The sequence below is a fragment of the Gossypium arboreum genome, chromosome 13, assembly GCF_025698485.1.
Source record: "Gossypium arboreum isolate Shixiya-1 chromosome 13, ASM2569848v2, whole genome shotgun sequence".
Lineage (NCBI taxonomy): Eukaryota > Viridiplantae > Streptophyta > Magnoliopsida > Malvales > Malvaceae > Gossypium > Gossypium arboreum.
The window spans coordinates 111,268,554-111,289,064 of NC_069082.1; the positions used below are offsets into that span (position 1 = coordinate 111,268,554).

Sequence of the window (20,511 nt, forward strand, 5' to 3'; positions counted from 1 at the left end):
CCATCACTCCAAAGGTTAGATTTACGATTTTAGGAACCCGCCTCTAGCCAAGAATCTATGCTAGATCAACGCTTTCAATGGCGAATCCCACGCTATTTTGTCTCTTTGGTTCGCCAACCTCGACGCAGAAGTTAACGAACCGACTATGCATCCTTCCAAAACATACAAAGCGGCCGCCTTTGCATATATTTGAAAAGCTTACTTCTTAAGGGCCATGGACGGAAGTCGCCACTTAGTGTGAGAAACGATGAATACTTGGCGAGAAGGCTAAGTACGGATTCTAGGCCTCAAGAACTCTTTTTGGGGAAATATTGACAACTTTTGGCTAGAAGGGTTTTTTAGTGGCTCATGATAATGGAGGGAAAGCAAATAAATAAAAATATGGAAAAAGAAATTTTATTGAAAAGAAATATGAAAGAACAAAAGACTTTTGGGGGAGAGTGTTTACAAAAAAAGATGCCCCCAAATAGAGTCACTTCACCCCCTATTTATAGTGCTAGGGAGATAGTCTAATTGAACTTAAATTCTAAAAAGATAAATACATTTAATTAAAGATAAACAAAGATAATTAAAATAAAATCCTAAATTTGAATAATCCTAATAATTATCTTAATATTAATTATCCTAATAGAATAAAATAAAATAGAGTCTTCCAAAATAAAATCTCTTCTATTTGCTTTTAAGTCCTTGTGCCTTCCATGTTCGCACTTTTGGCACCATATTTGTCCCACGTTGCATATTGGCCCATTTAATCTCCAAATTGACGCTTTTTCCCTTGAATTTACTTTTCGCCTCCAATTTTGTCCCTAAAAGATAAAAAGACATAAATAGCTCAAATTAGTAGGCTCAAGCTCAAAATAAACACATGATTAATATATAAAAACACGTCATTTTAGAGTATTATCAATGGAGAAAAACTGAAACACAACTCGGGACAACAGCGATTGTTGTGATTAAAGAACTCATTAATAACTACAATTGTTGTCGCCCAAACTTGAGTTTTAGTTTTTTTCTCCACCGTCACAATCACTCCCCTGAAAGTCATCTTGCCCCCATCTCTGTCATAAGTTTCGGACAATGAAGTTAAGAATAATGCTTTGATGGAGAGAAAAATAAGTTGATAACATTGGTGAGCCTTTTTTTTTTCCTCTGTGATTATGATCTAAAACTTATGTATAGAGTTTATAAAGCATCCTCTTCTGGCGGCATGAAACTTGAACCCGTAACCGCATAACCACCATCAACTGGGGACTCGAGTTATACTTGAATCTGTGACTGCATAACCACTGTGAACTGGGAGCCCGAGTTGCAATATGACACATTTTAAAATGATGGTGCATTTCTCACATGACAAATGAAATATGTTGTTCTCCAAGCGCTATCATATCACCGTGAACTTAAACATATCTTAAAACTATCACAATTTTTCCATAAAACACAAACGCAAATAAATTTTTCTATCCAAATTTTCAATACCTAACACAAAAAAAAATTAGAAGGAAGAAAACATGTTCTGCTAGAAGCGTTTTTAACTGAGGTAACAGTAGGGAGGCTGAAAACGCGTTCTACAAGCTTTCAACCCCTTAACTGCCACCTTAGCAGATAATGCTTTTAGTAGGTTTCTCTGACTAAAATTGACTTATTTCTCTAAATTTGAGAGAAAAGGGTTGTAATTTGCTAATTATTTTTTAAAACGGGCATTCTATTTAAACTAACTAAAAATCGCAAGTATGTCGTAAATTTGAAAGAGGACGAAACGGACTAAAACTAAAACCATTGTAGAAAGATAACACGCAAAACAATGAAATTGGGCCAAGATCTGAGACTCTCATCATTACCAACGCAACCAAGGCTCCAATAAATTCTAATATAAATAAAAAGCACAAAAGAAAAACCGGTCAACCGTTACAAATACACACCTTCTCTGTTGGTTAAGCTAAAAGAAACACAAAATATTATGTTAAAACACGACCGACCTTCCAATTCCATGTCCGGAATTATTCATGAAAAATGACACTTCCTTCAATGAAAACTGTTCATCGTAATACTAAGTGGGGTATACTTGAAAGGCTATCGATTTTTCGAAGATTTTTTAGCTTCCTTTGGGATAAAATTCTTGTTTTTTCTATAGCAAGGCCTATTCAGTACAGAAGATTGACTCGCCCGGATTCATCATCATCATCTTCTTCTCCGGTGGAAGTTGTGGTGGTTGACGACAATAAGACCTTGCCGGAGGATCATCCTCCGATGGTATGCAATGGGAATGAAGCGGATTCGGATTTGGTTAGTCTGAAGATTAGTTTGTTAGGTGACTGTCAAATTGGAAAAACCAGCTTTCTTGTAAGCACATGATTTTTCTTTTCTGTTATTCATTAGTTCTTGAATGAAATTTCACTTAGAATAACTAGTTTTGAATGGTTTCTTTTTTCACATTTGAAGGTCAAATATGTCGGGGATGAACAAGAGAAAAGCTTACGGATGACTGGATTAAATTTGGTTAACAAAACATTATTTGTTCAAGGTGCCAGGGTTGCTTTCAGCATATGGGATGTAGGAGGTGATCTTTAATTTATAAATTTGTTTTTGAACTGTGGGCTTTGTTCTTCTGCTGTTAGGCTGAGTTCTGATTATTTGGTTGCAGGTGACAGTAACTCACTTGATCTTCTTCCAATTGCTTGTAAAAATGCCGTAGCAATTTTGTTTATGTTTGATCTAACTAGCCGATGCACTCTTAACGGGTTAGTTTTAAAACCAGTTTTTTAATTGGATAATAAAAAGGGCACTGAAATTTATAGTTTTATGATGCTTACAATACTTTTTCTTGGATTTTTCAGTGTTGTTGGATGGTATAGTCAAGCAAGAAAGTGGAATCAGGTACTAAAGCCAGTGTTTTCTGATAGAAATTTCATGTCTCCCTTCCCTGTCAGTGAGCAGTTAAGATTAGTTGTTTGGCCAAATTTTCCTACACCTGAGGGAAGTGGTATTGATTCTTGAAATTGAAATATTACTTATGTATAATTAGTCTGCAATTTTAAGCCTAACAATTGACTGTTAATACAGTAATTGACACTTTTGGGAAGAAACTATGCTTTTGTAAATGAATGTGGGGGAAATTGGCAGAATTCAATTAATAAGGAAAAGTCAGTAGATTGATGTCAAATTCTGGCTTTTCTGGCAAAAAATAAAGAGGATTGATGTGAAGTTCACTCATAAGGGCCATAAAGGGTTTTATGGATAATGGAGTGGAGCCCTTAACTTTCATGATGGCTTTTTCTGTTCTTAATATCAGTTTCCAAATTTTTAAGGTCCCCCCCCCCCCAAACAATAAGGATGCCTCTAGCAGTAAGAGAAGGGGTTATAGATTGGGTTTCAGGGCATCTCTCTTTCGCTGCCCTACGTGCTGGGATTTGGTCTCACCAGCTACGCTTACGTTTAAGTTATTGTCCTCTTTAAACGCCCATCGACCCTTTTAAGGCATTGTCATTTGAAAGCACATATCCTTTGATTTGAACCTGTATGTGGGGAGTAATGACCAAATCCAGATAAGGATGGTTACACGAACTAAATTACATTAAATCTTGGATTTGCATTTAAAGTGTTTTTACTTACTGTTTCCTTATCTTCATTTTGCAGACAGCAATTCCAATATTGGTAGGGACCAAATTTGATGATTTTGTTGGTCTTCCCCCAGATTTGCAATGGACTATAGTGACTCAGGTAGAAAACTTAAATTTGTTATTCTGCATGATTATTTGAGATCTGCTTCTGTCAATGTACTTTCTGATTTCATTGCTGTCAGTCGTAAGGCTCAAAAATATTGACCAAACACTCAATCATGTTCTCAACTAATCCGTGTTAAACACGTCTCGGGATGATGTGAAAAGCTTTGGATGAAAATAAACATTCCCGTCTTAAACACATATCTATCGGACACTCGTTTTTGAATCCAAGAAAACCATGCATGTAATTTTGCCTTGAAAAACGACAGATTTGTGTAAGAGGAATGTCCTGTGGAGTCTTCCTTAGTCTATTCTCAGCCATTTGACATTTGTGACAGAAGATCATTTCTTTTCCATTCACAATCAATGTTTAAAAATTGAAACACAAGGGGCCACCTTGTTGATTAAACTATACCAAATTGGAAGGTTGATTACTTTGGTCAAAGAAACTTCCTTTACATAGTAAAAAGCTATTTGATGTTTCTAAGCGTTTGTTTGTATCATCTTGTAGTTTTAACAGTAATCAAACTTGAATGTGAATATTTGATGAAACAGGCAAGAGCATATGCCAGAGCAATGAATGCAACCCTTTTCTTCTCAAGTGCTACACATAATATCAATGTGAACAAGATCTTCAAATTCATCATGGCTAAACTCTTTAACTTGCCATGGACAGTTGAGAGAAACTTGACCATTGGGGAGCCAATTATTGACTTCTAAAACCCATATCAGCTTATGGTGGATACGGGTATGCTCAATTTTTCTTTCAAGGTTATATCGCAACTAATACTCATGTTCAAAGACTGTGTTAAATTCAGAAATTGAATTTGAGTTGAAGGAACATGAAAAGTTGATCGAAATAGCTATTCTTTTCATGTAAATATAGCTGAAAGAGAAAGAATAAGAACAAGGAAAAAAGAAAGTTTGTTCAATCATAGCAGTAAATCGGCCCCACAATCAGTGCCATTGATTGTTAGATTCTTTTTCTTTTGAATGCTTTACTTTTCCTAGTTTTCTCATTGTAACAGTTTACACTGACTCCAAAGTTAGGTAATATGTGATGCTTCAGACTCACACTTATTCAAGTAACATGCTGCCTCTGTGGCTCTCTACTTCTTTTAAATATTTACTTTAGATGCATATTTAAGTATATGAAAACAGGTTGTTTTAAACATATATAAAAGCTTTTAAAAATAATATACGTACATATATATAGATAGATAAATGAGAGGGAATATTGGGGTGGGGGGGATGATGTTGCTGACTAGAGTAGGCATGATTTCACTTGGTTTCCAAGCAACTTAGAGAATATGAAAATGGGTTATTATTACAGGCTTTCTAAAAGTAATGTTATCTGGATTTTTATTTATTTATTATAAAGTATTTATATTTTTAATTACATTAGGATGGGATGGGTTTACAACCATATAAATTGAATTTTAGATCTCATGCTAATTAACTTAAAATTCATACAAATTTGTCACTAGCTCAGTGGCATGATTTGCATAAAATATTTATATTCCATATCATATTTTAAACATGTGAAAGCTTTTAAAATTTGAATATACTCATATTAAACACATCCGAATTAAAATAATGTAAATTAAAAGTGTGACCCAAAATTAAGCTGTTGTTAGTAATGAAATATTTTGTCAAGCATGGCTCAAAACAATGTTATTTAAACCAAACCGATTAGTCAAACTGGAAATCTTTTGGAATATCAGTCTAGAAAATGCTTTTGAATTGCATAGATAAAAATTCAATACAAACCAATTGAATTGATTAAAAAATCGATTAAGCCAACTAAAAATTAATTAAACCAACGATCGAATTAGTTGAATCGAGAGTTTATTTTTTGTTTTTTTAATTTTTAATTAGACTGATCTAGTTGAATTCATCACGCATCCCATTTAAAAAAACATAGAAAGGTTACTATTAAAAATAATGACCACTCTTTGCAAAAAGTAAAAGCACAAGTAATTATAAAACAAAACATTAGTTAGGAAAAGTCACCGTCCACGGATTAATCTACAGTTTATTCTGCGAATTATTTGCTTATTGGAAATCAAAAAACAATTGTTTTTTTTCCATAAAAAGTGAAATCATGCAGTGATTTAAACTTAAAACGGTTTTTTTTTTTTTGGATTAGAACAATCAAAGACTAAGCTCTTGGACACTTTTTGCAATGGCAAATGCTATGAAGCTTTCAATAATCTCTGTGCTATGGAGTATGGATACCAATAATCTTTAATTTCATTTTCAATAAAAGCCCTTGAGAAAAAAATTTAAGTACAAACAACACTGACTACTTTGAAGAGATCATTGACATACACAAGTTCGCACTAGATTAAACCCAGTCATCTAGTTCTACAAGGAACCTCTTCAATCTCAAATGTGGAAAAACTGAACACATTGACATCGGTCTTTGTATTTTGTGATAAGGATGTTGATAAATATATTCTTGCCTCTAGTGCAAGCTGATGAGATTGGTTTATATTGTAGCGGTGGCCTTCTGATTGTGTGCGTGCGCGTGTCTCACTGGGAAGAGTTCTCGTGCAGTAGAACATACTCTCGGCTGCGAAAACCAAAACAAATTATTTAAAAGGCTATCAATAGCAATACACAAGAAGAAAATGTTTCCCTACTAGACCAGGGGATTATGCGTTCAGCTAGTATCTAGCGACCAAATCAAGATGACAACTAAATTATTTCCATCTTAGACCACAAACAGATAAGAACTTATTTCTCCTGTGGATACGATGGGGTGATTGTTCAGCATAGACTTCACTAAAGAACAATGCAGTGGCTAAAGCAACAACATATGGAAGATGAAAACAATAATAACAGCAGCAGAATGTAGTGTGATGACTGCAGAATGACCAAAACAGGGAAGCCTTTATCAACCAATATCATAGTAACTTTGGGGTGTATGGCTACAAATAGCTCTCCAAAGCATGTAGGCATGCATGCATAATTTCTCGTGCATGTTGTTCTATATTACTTCATTCCTATTATGCAACTAGAAAGAACACATGGAATATTGTTAAGTGCCCTACCTACTGTTACCAAATTTAATGGTGTCTTTCTCAAAAAGTTCATAATAACGTTGAGGTTCAACTGGATTGTCCTGCAAATGCAAAAGGAAATTTAGATGAAATTATAGGAATCCAATCAAGTTTCTACGCAATTAATAAAGGTTTCGAGATGAATTGCTCACATTAATGAAAGTTTTATTAGTGCTTCCAAGGTCCATTATATAAGGCCTACGAGGCAAAGGCAAAATAGATTAAGACGAGAATTCATCATGATTATTCATAGCTAACACAAGTAAAATTTCAAATCGGTCTAGCCATACCTTACTTGCTTGGTTAATGTACCATCAGGTTGCTCTTTTTCTACTTGCCTGATAAAGAAGAAACATTTCATTAAATGATTTTCAAAAGAAATGCTGAGAAAATAACCGCTAAGTATAAATATACCGGAATTGAATGACAGCATGTTGCTTGCTGCAGGATGGATGGTCTGTCGGTACATCTGCCACTCGCCTTTCCCTCCCGAAAAGGTAACAGCTCTGGCGATGTATATAAAGGGGTTCTGCAAACAAGATGAATTAGAAAACAAGCCAAGAACCATGGGGACAAGTTCCTTGCTTTCTAAAACGGTCATTAACTTCTTACCAATATAATGAAAACAACAAGTTCTAATCCTCAGGTTCCAATGCAATAGTTAAGTATAAATCACAGATCACTTAACATTTAGAAGTTTTACTATTCTAGGGACATGTAATCAAGAATGGACAAAATTTAAAACCAAAAGGTCCAACTCTCAAGTACACCTCACCTCCATTGTATAGATGGAGTTAAACAAACAAATTATACTCATATTAGGTTTGGATCATGCTATATAGCTCTGAAGATTAGTAGACAAGAATATTTGTCAAAGGTAAAGGCATGAAAAACATTAAGTGCGATTAAAAAAAAAAGGGAAACTGTAGAATCATAGGAAGAGAATACAAGAAATTGGAAGGAAGCTATCTTGGACTAACCATTTAGTACTTCGCCAGCTTTGAAAACATAGAGTCGCCATCTTATATCGGGTTTTCGAGCATCAGGGGGTTCATTGAACAGCAGAGTCACACCTCTAACTCTGTTGGTTTCTGCTGCAAGCTTTCCAGATAACTCAAATGTAGGTTTTTGCTGCTAGTTACACAGACAATAACGAAAAATTAAACACCACACATAAAATTTATCAAACTAGTTAAGAAATGCATGGTGCAGCCATGCAGTATAAATACAATAGAACCACAGTGTAATTTTCCATAAATATCTTCAGAGTACCAAGAACAATTTAAATTATAAAACATGATTAAAAAAAAAAAAAGAGGAACAGGTAGCAGACAAGCTATTTGTTACTTTTTGTTTTGCTTCCAAGGCTTCCTCAGCTGCCTTCATCTTAGCAACAGAATCATCTTCATCATCCCTGCTTAAGAAGACAGAGAACCTATTGTTAAACAATTTAGAACTTGAAAAAGAAAAGAACCATGTTACTCGGACTTAGGTATGAGTGTTAGGTGTCAGTATAAAGACATGTCAGATATGGGTATGAAGGCATGTCTGAGATGAGTATGTTCAATTTTTTTTCCAAGTTTTCCCACATCCATGGGTTCCGGCCACTGGTACTTAAATCATAAAGAGTCGGAATAAAAAGCATAACCATAATAATAAAGTACGAACCTAAAAGAGCAAGTACATTCAACAACATATTTTTCTTGAAATCCCATAGAAGCAAGATAGCAAATCATGTGGCAACTCTTATCATATAAAAAATAGAGGAACTAATAGATCATAAACTATAAAGACAGCTAAGGGCAAAAGTGGACATTAGAACCAAAAACAACAAAATAAAGGCACTAATATAATAACTTAAACTTTTAGGTTCGATGTTTCTTAGACATCAACAAAATTAATAACACAAATTCTATATGTTAAGAAACATCCTGGCTGAAGGTTAAATGAAGAGGCTTAAACTTAAGAAGCAGCTTACCGATGTTCGGCACCTCTTGAATTATTTACCTGAAACGAAAAGCTTTTTTTCAATAAATCATGTACACATCAACTCAAGAGGAAGAAAAACAGAAAATATTAGTCCATCAATGTTATAACTGAAAACTGCATATCCTTGTAAAGCTTAATGTGCTTGTTAGCATGAGAATGTGAAAAAAAAAGCTCTTTATACTTGAAGGGACAATGGAAATTAGAACAGAATAAAACTAAACAGGCAAGAAATAAAACGGATATCAATGGACACCTCATCCCGAGATCTTGAATTTGAAGCAGGTGAGCGAGATCTATGCCTGCTCCTGTGGTGGCAATCCGATGGAGAAACAGACCGCTCCTGTCTTCCTCTACTAGACTTGCTATCAATATCATCTCGTCCCGACCGTCTATCCTTTCTGTCACCCCCCATCTCCCTCTCTGAAATCCTTTCCTTCCCTGAAGCTCTATCCTTATGTGTACTCTTCTCACTACCCCTGCTATGATTTCTCTCATACTCCCTCTCCACTTTCTCAACTTCCTTTTCAGCCTCTGGTCTCCTCAACCTCTTTGTCCTGGGAGAAGGAGAACGTGAACTAGCATGTTTTGGAGACTTCGTATGGCTAGAACGTTTCTCTCTTTCCAAAGAATGATCCCTGTGAGACCTCCTGTGCCGAGAAGGAGACTTTTCTCTTACAGGGGAGCTTCCTCTATGTGAACTCTTATGCCTTCCAGGTGATCTTTCTCTATTAGACGGACTCCTCCTTAGAGGAGACCCTCGCCTCCTAACTGGAGACTCAGAATGGTTGGACGAATTGCGTCCCATTCTGTTTTTGGTGAGAGTCCGTCAACACGTTTAGGCTGCAATAAGTAACATAGATTCAGCAATTGAGAAATTATAACCATTTTTCCTGATAAGATTCAGGAAAAAAATATTTATACGGCTTCTAATTTCCTTTTCCTTAACTAAGTCAACAGTTTTAAAAACTTGGATCATTTTCATTGGGGCACCTAAGGAAAAAGAACATGAGAAACCATAGCTTAGTTTTGAGTTAAGATTAAAGAATAGCATTACCTAAGAAGTGTTGCACAATTTGATCACAATTTCGAACCATTGCATACAACATAACATACTAAAAGAACTTCAACAACATTACAACATAAGCCTAAGACAAATTATAATTTAAGTGTCAGCTAACCTTGAGGTAGGCACAAATATGGTACTAAAGACAAAAATAACAACATAAATATATCAGAAAAAAGGCATAGAACATAAATAAAAGTTCAAACAAACAAAGCAAGAAACAGAACTGTCTAAGTTAGAACTCAGAAGGACCAATCGGAATAAATGAAACGACTAAAATAGGCAAAATAAAGAATACACAGAACGGGAAATATATAAAAATGTTTAGAGAAAAATAATTTATTCGAAAATAATAGCAATGAGAACTGATTCTAGACCCCCCAAACAAAAAAAAAAAAAAAAAAACTTCTACCCTTAGCTTCGACAAAGGTAAAAGGAAAACGGAAAAAGATTTAATTTTTAAAGAAGAAGAAAGAACCGACTTACCGGAAAAAAATGTTCGAAACTAAATCGTAGTAAGTTTCAGAAAGAAAGAAGGAAGAACAAAGGGAAGAAAACTGCAGATTCTGATTTGATAAGGGTTTAGGAGCGATAAAAGAGAGATACAGAAAGAAAGAGAGGGAAAGCCCATTAAGAAGTGAAAGACCCAAAAAGTACTCATCAATTTTGAAGAAGAAGCCCAATATTTGGCTTCTAACTGCCGAATGCTAAGCTGAAATTTAACCCACCAACCAAATCTATACTCTCTACATAACACCCGTCCAAATACACAAACAAACCCTCTTACTTTTCTTTTCTTTTCTTTTTTAATTATATATGAATTTTGGTCTCTATCCTTAAATTTTGAGGTTCTAAATTATATAATAAAATGTTCCAATTTTAGTTTTAGTTTCTATATTATGCTTAAAATTAAAGTTTAATCTCTATATTAGTTTTGACATAATTTAGTACCTTAATTTTTATAATGTCATAGTTAGTCTAAATATTTTATTTTGATTAAAATGTTGGTGTGCATGTGCCTAAATACACAACTTTTACTATTTGACATAATAATAAATTTAGCCCTTCATATTTATATCTTCTGTCAATTTGAATCTTATTTTTTAGTTAAATTTGGCCATTAACTTTTCAAAGAGAGTCAAAATCACTTTTCTTTTATGGAAACGTCAGATAAAACATTAAATTTTTAACGATATTGGTGTGACAACCTGCATGATATAGACTTTATACTGACACGATATTATTTGTCTTATGTCATATTAATAAATAATTTAAAATTTATAAAATATTCAAATTTATAAAACTTCAAAAAATAACATGAAGTATATAGGAGGATTGCCAAGCAAGCTAGAATGTTTAAAAAAATAACATTTTAATCAGTATTTCAGTTAAAAATATAATAATTTTACTCTATGTGAAAGGATGATGGTCAAATTTAACTTTTTTAAAAGGTTAAGGGCAATTTAGTAAAAATAATAGTTAAATTGACAAAAAATATAAACATTAAGAGCTAAATTTATTATGTCTTACTTTTTTTGAAATTATATGATAATGGTCAAATTCAATTTTGGTCCCTACACTTTGCTCAATTTTGAAATTTAATATCTATAATTATTTACATAATTTGGCACCTCAACTTTTTTAATGTTATTGGCTAGTATAAATACTTTATTCCGATTAAAATGTTGACATGAATTCTTAGGAATTGCTAACACTATTGAATTTCTTTGTTAAATTCAAATCATTACAACATTATTTTTTATTATATGGCTACCAAGTAAATATTTTTTATGTTACAATAAACGTTGATAATGACAATATAGAACGACCGCAAAATAACAAGGAAGAAAAATAAAACACAGATTTTATGTGAAAACCCTTTCGGAGAAAAAAACCATAAGCAAAGGAAGAGAAATTCACTAATGTTGAAAGACGAAGAATACAAGAGGAGTTTCGACTACATCTATTTAAAGGTTGAAAAACTTTATTTTAATCAATGTCAAATAGAAAAAGTGTAGTTCTATATGGATTCTACTTGTGCGGCATGGTCCGTTAATTGGAGTTTTAAGTTTTAAGTTTAGGGACTAAATTGATAAAATAATGAATTATAAAGTTTATTGTTTAAATCGGCCCTCGGCCTTAAGCCCTACACAAACCCCCTTGTTTTGTCATTGTATTTTATTTTTTTTAACAAGGATTCGGGTCACATAACTTTAACATTTTAATTTTACTATGTCACACTAGTGAATTTAATAAAAAAAATTAACAATATTAACAACTAGACCTACCTTTCAAAAAAAACTAGTTCAAAATTTTTAAATCTGAAAAATAAAAGAACTAAATTGCTGAAGATAAATTATATTAAGATTGATTTTCAAATATGCAAAGAGTATAGAGACTCAAAGCATATTTTGATCTTCAAATATGTACTATACAGTTTGATAGGAATGTTACTACTCAAATATAGAAATATAAATAATAATAATAATAATAATAATAATAATAATAATAATAATAAAAAGCATCTTAATCATTTTAGTTGTATCAATGAAGAGATTTCCAAGTTTGAGTTTGATGATTTGTTTTGAAAGAGGAGGAATAGATTATAGATGGAATCATGGGTTCATAACATGAAGAAAAGAAGATAATAGTGGTTGAACAAAAGACCTTTTATAAAGAAATACATGTTAGAACCTAGTAAAAAGAGATGTTTGTGTTTCAAGCATTTTGAATTTCTGACTTCTTAAACTTCAAAAATATGTCTTCTCCTTGTAGAATAAAATATTTCGCATCACCGATGAGTTCTTCGAGTTCTTACGTGGGTGGAGGTTGATGAAGATGAATTTTTTACTTTAAGAAAATATGCAAAATGAACCCTTGAGATTTGTTTTGGTCAAGTGTATTGTTTTTTTTTTTTCTTTAGTTAAAAGCAAATTAAATTGTCTTTAATTTTAAAATTGAATAAAGAATAAAACAAAAATGTATAATTTCTCGTAAAGACAAATATAAGTGGTCAAACAGTTAACAAAAGGGTAAGTGGAGCTTTTTAATTGGGTGATGCACCATGTCATCAAAAACTTGACATATCTTTTTTCCAAATCATATATATAGTTGACAAGGAGAGATCATGGATGATGTGGTAAGGAGTGTTCATAAAATAATTTTTCCGCCGTTAGGGTTAGGTGCCAAAAGGTTGGACGGAACAAAAATATAGGTGCTAAATCAAACAAATTGAAAGTAAAGGTCTCATATTGTCAAATCTGTTAAAATACAAGGATAAATGTTGCCATTATCCCAAACAATTAAGTCCATTGAAAATTAATATTTTCAATGATTTAATTTTACACATATTTGATATTTCAAAATAAAAACAATCCGAGATGGAAAATATTTTAATTAATTTTATTTTATTTTATATATTTTAGTATTATTATCCTATAAAAATTAACATTTAAAATTTGACTTTTGTTTAGAATAATATTAAATGTTTAAAGATTAAGAATAAATTGTAGAATATATATATATATTTTATAATTTGAAATCAATATTTATCAAACAACCTGATTATATTTCGTAATTAATTTTGAGTAATATATCAAACAAAATTTTTAACTTGTTTATCATATTACACTTTAGTTAGTATTGATTGAAAAATTCGGTTAAGAAAAAGGTTTTCAGTTACAACAAAAGTTTAATATTTTTGAAAATCAATCGGTTTGTGATATTTATTATAATAAACTTCTTCCGAAAGTTACCTACACCTTGTGTGAGATGAATTTAAATTGTTTTTGGCTTTCAACCAAATGACCTTTTTCACTATCCTCATACCCCAAATTGCACCAAGTGTGGGCTCGAACAACACAAACCAAACACAAAACAAGAAACAACTTAATTACTTTCAGTAGGAAAATAACTTCTCTCTTTATAAATTGAAAAGATTGTTATCCTGAAAAGTTTTGTTGTACAAGAGTAAATACTATAGTGTAAATATGAAAATTTAAGGGTGGAATGATATAGAAAATGGATGAAATGTTGAGATATTTTAGATAAATTAAATAAATAATAATAAAATAATAAAATATCATTTAAAATCAATTTAAAGTATTAATAAACTAATATTTATTTAATTTATCTAAAATATCTCCAACATCATCATTGTCTCTAGATTTCTCTCTCCTTCTAATTGACCATATTACCCTTGATGATCTTTTAAAGTTCCATTCTTGAGTCATCATTTAATTTGATAAAATTGTAATTTAGTCCCTCATAATTCTTCACTTATTCAATTTGGTCCTAATTCATCCATTTTCCTTAGTTTCTATCATTCCACCCTTAAAATGTTTGCACTATTGGTCCTTAACTTTTTCATATTTACACTTTAACCCCTCAAGTTTTGAGTTTTTACTCTTGTACAACAAAACTTTTCACACTTTTACAATTTAGTCCTTTTCTGAATCAAGATATCATAATTTACTTCCCAATGTTGTCATAACTCAAAACTTCCCTTTTTATCACTTATTTCTTTATTTTTCTATATCAAGGATAATATCTTACTATAGAAATTTTCGGGGTATTACATTTTGTAACACCCCATACCCGTACTCGAGACCGGTATAGGATATGAGGCATTACCGAAATTTTTAAAATAATTTCAATTAATTTATATCGTTTAACATTTATTTTCATGTTTTATGTAACATCCTTTTTATATTATAATTCTCGTGTCATATCAAATATTCTATCTGTTGAATCATTGGAGTTCTGATGGATTTTTCAATAGTACACTCAAAGTGTACATTTCCATATTCCATCAATTCATATTCAGAAATAACCCTTAGGACGTTTAATCATCAAGCACTCTCTCGAGTCACATCTCATGTAACTGTAGTGAATCAGGATTACCTTTTCAGGTCAAATCCTATCCACCTTAGGTTACCATAATGAATCATGTATCATGTAACTGTAGCGAATCAGGATTACCTTTTCAGGTCAAATCCTATCCGCTTTAAGTTCCTATAGTGAATCAGGAATAAATCCTATTCACTTTAAATTACCATAGTGAATCAGGAACAAATCCTATGCACTTTGAGGTATTATAGTGAATCCGGAACAAATCCTATCCACTTTATATTCTCGAGAAGGCTTTTGTCAGATTAACCGTCCGGGCTATCTATTTCTGCAACACATGCAGAAACGTTTTCATTTGGGAAATCACCTATATCCATCCGGAACCCAATATTCAAACAGATTTTATCCCTTTCAAGTAGTTTCAGAACATGTATTATTTCTTTCATTTCAACATCCATACATTTCATATATTCAATTCAAACATCATATAAAATATAATATAATATTTAAATTGACATATTTATATGCTCATTCAAGTTATACGAACCTACCTGATTAAGGGTGAGTTTGGATGGACGGTGCGTTTAGCTGCGGTTAGTGTAAAAACAGCGGTGGCGGTGAGATTAGATACTGTAGCGATACTGTGACGTGAGACAAAAAGTAAGCTAAACGCACCGTACTGCACCCAATCGCCCATCCAAACTAAGCCTAAATTGTAGAAATACTAAGATTTAAGGGCATTTTGGTAATTTATCATTTTCCCAATTCACCCGATCTTAAATTAATAATTTTATTCAATTTATTAATTTAGATAATAAAACAATTCATTCCCTTCAATTTGGTCATTTTGACATTTTTACAAAACTGTCCCCTAAAGTTTTACTTTTATTCAATTTAGTCCTTGAGCCTAAAACATGCAAATTAACCATACTAGCTGAATATTCATATATATTTTCCTCCCCCTCATCTCTATTCCACATCCTTAATGTATATAACACACTTGTAAGTAACATTATCTAAAATTTTTATTATTTACTTTTATGAATATTCAAGCTGTCCATCTGTGTCATAGTCACTAAATTATTTATATCTGGAGCTATAGAACTCCAAATTAAGATCCACTAATTTTCCCTAAAAATCTTACCATAAAATTTTCAGAATTTTTGGTTTAGCCAATAAGTACAGTTTATTCTTTAAAGTTACCCCTGTTCTGCTGTCTGATAGTTCTGACCCTTCTTCACTAAAAATTAATTATCTCCTTGTACAGAATTTGAATGATGTTCCCGTCTATTTCTCTTGAAAATATAATCATTCAAAATTATAAACATATAAATTTAATCCCATAATTATTTTTCTCCAATTTTTTATGATTTTTCAAAGTCAGAACAGGGGAACTCGAAATCATTCTGACCTTGTCTCACAAAATTTATTATATCTCATGATTTACAATTCCATTGCTTACATAATTTCTTCTATAAGAAACTAGACTCAATAATATTTAATTTTGCATTTTATTCACCCTATAATTCAATTTCTACAATTTTTGGTGATTTTTCAAAGTTAGACTACTACTGCTGTCCAAAACTGTTTTAGTGCAAGATATTAATTACCATGTTTATAACACCCTTATTTTCTTTTTCTACACTATTTCTCATCACTTTCTCTTATTTTCTCTTCACTGACATATCAAGAACATAGGAAAATATGTAAGGAAACTCTACATTAACATTAATCCCATGCTTTTTCAATAATATCAAACTTAAAAATATATTGAAATCATGATGTTCTTACCTTGTTCTATTGATTTCAATCTTCATCTTGATTTTCTCTCTTCTTCAGCTTTCATTTCTTGAATCCAACTTGATATTCTAACTTCCCATAGTCTCCTTAACATTTTTCTCTCTTGGTAGCTACGGAAATTCTTTTGATTTTTGGGTGAAAATGGTGAATTTTTGATAGAATGACCAAATTGTAAAGAAAGCAAAACTTTCTTTCTTTCTCTCTTTCTCTCACGTTAGTGCATGGGAAAAATGTCCATCCTCCTCTTTCTTTCCTTACATATATATATTAAATAAAATAATAATAAAATAATAAAATATCATTTAAAAATTAATTTAAAGTATTAATAAACTAATATTTATTTAATTTATCTAAAATATCTCCAACATCATCATTGTCTCTAGATTTCTCTCTCCTTCTAATTGACCATATTACCCTTGATGATATTTTAAAATTCCATCCTTGAGTCATCATTTAATTTGATAAAATTGTAATTTAGTCCCTCATAATTCTTCACTTATTCAATTTGGTTCTAATTCATCCATTTTCCTTAGTTTCTAGATTATTTCACCCTTAAAATATTTGCACTATTGTCCTTAAACTTTTTCATATTTACACTTTAACCCCTCAAGTTTTGAGTATTTACTCTTATACAACAAAACTTTTCACACTTTTACAATTTAGCCATTTCTTGAATCAAGGTATCATAATTTACTTCCCAATGTTGTCATAACTCAAAACTTCCCTTTTTATCACTTATTTCCTTATTGTTCTATATCAAGGATAATATCTTACTATAGAAATTTTCGGGGTATTACAAATAGAATTTATGCTTAGGAATAAATTTTCCCTATTTTTCAACATAATCTACTAGAGGTGTCTATTTATAGGGATAGATAGGAGAATTCTAGTTGAATAAGGATTACACAATAATATTATTTAAATAGAAAACATTTCTCCAGTCCAACTAGGATAGAGGGCCAGCACACCTTAGATAGTGACACTAGGTTGCCGCCCCTCACATGTAATTTGAGGGGATTTGGGAATCTCCTGTATTGAGTAAAATTATATGTGCTTCTTAGATTTTTGACTCAACACTTTATAATTTAATCCAACTTAATATTTATTTTCTATTTACCAAAATAAATATTAATTAATTAAATTAACTAAATTTGTTTCTCAATTAAATACTTTTTCAACCCAATTTTAGTTCCGTTAAGGTCATGACAACTTTACCGTAAAAGAATCTATAATAAAATATATTTAATTTTTTATTTAATGGATTCATAATGACTAATTAATTTAACTCCATTTTCTAACTTCAATTATTTAATTATAATTAATTAAATAATAATTTAAAAATTTTAAATTAATTCTCAAGTATTTCTATACTTAACGAGAAACCACATTCATTTGTGAATGTGACTCATTTCTCTAACTTCATCATTTCCATTCATTTCTGTTCTTTGGTTCTACATGCAATTCATTTTTAGTTTCAACGAGCTAGTGGAGGGACCAATGAGACATATATAATTAGGGCTCAAATAATTCATAATTAAGTTTCAGCTTTTCACCTATTAATTATAAGTTTATTTAGTCACGAAGTTATTCCACTATAGTATTGTGATTGAGCTCTCCCAAGTTACATACCATTATGAAAGCTACTTAATAAATGCCTGCCCAATTACCTTGTTATAAGTGTGCTACCCTCATAGGATATCTTTAATCTATTTGAGATAAATTCGTTTTCCTAATATGATCCTATTTTATCTCATGATAATTATTATATCTTCGTTTATTAAAGTCAATTACTATTAAATAGTAGTCAAGTCATTTATCATAAAGACAAACAACCCGTGGTCACGTTTACTTCTCATCTACCTTGTAATGCAAATGATAGGATATCATTTATCACTTAGTTGAACTATGAATTCCACTACTTGGAATGATGTACATACTACATAAGTAGTATACCCAATGCATTAGCTTTCAATTCCTTATCTATTTGATTTATGCTTTTACTTACATCAAATATATGAGTCACACATACATAGTCCATCATTCACTCAAAATTAATGTACCCCACACTATGAACGTCATAAATGAATAAACCATAAACAAATCTAAAATCTATTCTACTTGGGTCTTGTCTAATGTACTGCCAGTCCAGTTAGCCACATCTAGGTCTCTATCTTTTGGGCGTCATCCGCTCCAATGCTCAAGACAAAGCATCTCCTCAATTGGACTTGATAGATGACATATTAGTCTTTCAATCGGTTTGCTCATTTTCAATTAGACTAAGAATATGTTCAGGTTCATCTACTAATACAAGTTATTTTTCTGCATTACAATCCGATCACGTAATACCACTTAGTATTAGTTAAACGTTAGATAATTAGTAAGTCAATATTTACTTCTATTTTGCTTTGCATGCAAAAACATTAAGGACAATATACAAATGATATCAATATAATTAATGAATATTTTATCAAACCAATTTATTAAAAAAACAAGTATACTCAAACAAAATTACTAAACTAAGGGCACTAGATCCAATAGGTACCTCCGTTTAAATTTTCTAATAAATTTATTGATGTGGCATTTCAAAATTTTAAAGAAATATATGTTCACTTAGTAGTGATGTAACAAAAAAAATATTGAAAATGTTGAAGTATATTTTTCTAAAAACTTTCATTCGAACTCGTCATGATAAAATATTTTTTTAGAAATAGTATTCTTAAGAAAAAATGTTATCATCATTGTGGTTGAAATAGTTAACAATATCAGCAATTTGAATTAACTAATGACATTATAAAAGTAGAAAGGCCAACTTATGTAAATAGTTAAAGTATATGGAGTAAAAACAAAAATTTGATCATCATATTATAATGTAAAGGAAAAAGACGCAAACCCCCAAAATGAGTTACTCTTAGAGACTCTTAAAGGCATTTATATTATATACAACTATGTAACGCTTTGACCGAAAGGTTAACAGTATTAGCTATTTGCACCAACTCATAACATTGTAAAAAAAGGTTAAATTATGCTATTTGTCCTTGTAATTTGCAAAAGTTATAGATATACTCCTTATACTTTTCAAATTGGACAACTTTAGCCCTTGTACTTTTTTATTTTTGAAATTTTATTTATTTTTGAAATTTTAGTTTTGACCGAATAGTAACAATTAAATATGTTCGATTAAAATTTTCTATTGGTCATATACTGATACATCCACGGATGGGGTGAAATTAATTAAATTTCATTTACCGAAGCTGCCAATTTTCAAGTTTGAAAAATCATCAGACTTGCGACGACTTTTTGGATAAGATGCAGATATTTCTTGGTTAAGATTCTTCATAGTGTTTGGAGCTCTATTTCTTATCTTCGAAACGCATTTTGAATCACTCAATTTTGAGTTTAGGAGCTCAAGTTATGACTATTTTAGTGAAGACTATGCGAGCAAAATTTCTAGACAAGATTATGACGAGAATTACAAGTTTTGGGCTTTTAATTCGAGTTTAAATGTATAGGGTTTGAGTTTTAAGATTAATTTTTATTATATATGAGCTCAATATTGTATTTATTAGCTCTTATTATTTTATTATTCTGAATTTTAATAATTATTAAGTAGTTTAAGTTATTTAGGAGTTTTATGTCAATAAGAAAGTTTAGTTTAAAACTATTACTTGTTTAGATTAATTAGAGTTCTACTATACTTAAAAGCTTTATTTAGATTTATTTAGCTAGCCTATGTATATCCCTTTTCATTGTACACAAATCAGAAAATTTATTTTCATTAATAAAGTTTTCAACTCTGGGAGTTTGTTTCTTTGTGCAAGATTTCTTTCTTGTGATTTTTAGAAGTAGTTTTTTTTTTTTTGATTTTTTCAAGGAGTTGTGAGAATTTATTCTTTACTCTTAAATTTGCCAATAATTATTTCTTGGAGGGTTAATTAGAGCCATTAATTGAGTTTGTTGGGATTTATATCTCAAAGAGTTTAATTGGACATTTATCATTTTATCCATCATATCTATCGGTTTATCATTT

At 31.2% G+C, this 20,511-nt stretch overlaps 2 protein-coding genes across 7 annotated transcripts; one reads left to right on the plus strand and one right to left on the minus strand.

The window, feature by feature from the left end:
- The first annotated feature begins 1,896 nt into the window (after positions 1-1,896).
- On the plus strand, positions 1,897-4,808 carry LOC108463116 (septum-promoting GTP-binding protein 1). Its single transcript, XM_017763067.2, has 6 exons — positions 1,897-2,340; positions 2,440-2,557; positions 2,642-2,738; positions 2,835-2,874; positions 3,634-3,717; positions 4,275-4,808. The coding sequence occupies exons 1-6, from the start codon at positions 2,011-2,013 to the stop codon at positions 4,437-4,439; spliced, it is 834 nt and encodes a 277-aa protein (XP_017618556.1). The 5' UTR covers positions 1,897-2,010; the 3' UTR covers positions 4,440-4,808.
- A 1,146-nt stretch (positions 4,809-5,954) lies between these two features.
- On the minus strand, positions 5,955-10,536 carry LOC108461192 (FHA domain-containing protein DDL). Of its 6 annotated transcripts, none has more exons than XM_017760939.2 (10): positions 10,323-10,536; positions 9,027-9,613; positions 8,763-8,791; positions 8,132-8,198; positions 7,765-7,915; positions 7,199-7,313; positions 7,075-7,122; positions 6,937-6,982; positions 6,776-6,846; positions 5,955-6,294 (listed from the first exon to the last, which is right to left on the minus strand). In XM_017760939.2, exons 2-10 carry the CDS (start codon positions 9,576-9,578, stop codon positions 6,255-6,257), a joined length of 1,119 nt encoding a protein of 372 aa, XP_017616428.1. In that variant the 5' UTR covers positions 9,579-9,613; positions 10,323-10,536; the 3' UTR covers positions 5,955-6,254. The 6 variants fall into 6 exon arrangements, with proteins under 6 accessions (XP_017616428.1, XP_017616426.1, XP_017616427.1 ...); XM_017760937.2 differs by having other exon boundaries at positions 7,765-7,918; XM_017760938.2 differs by having other exon boundaries at positions 8,132-8,201.
- Positions 10,537-20,511: the final 9,975 nt, after the last annotated feature.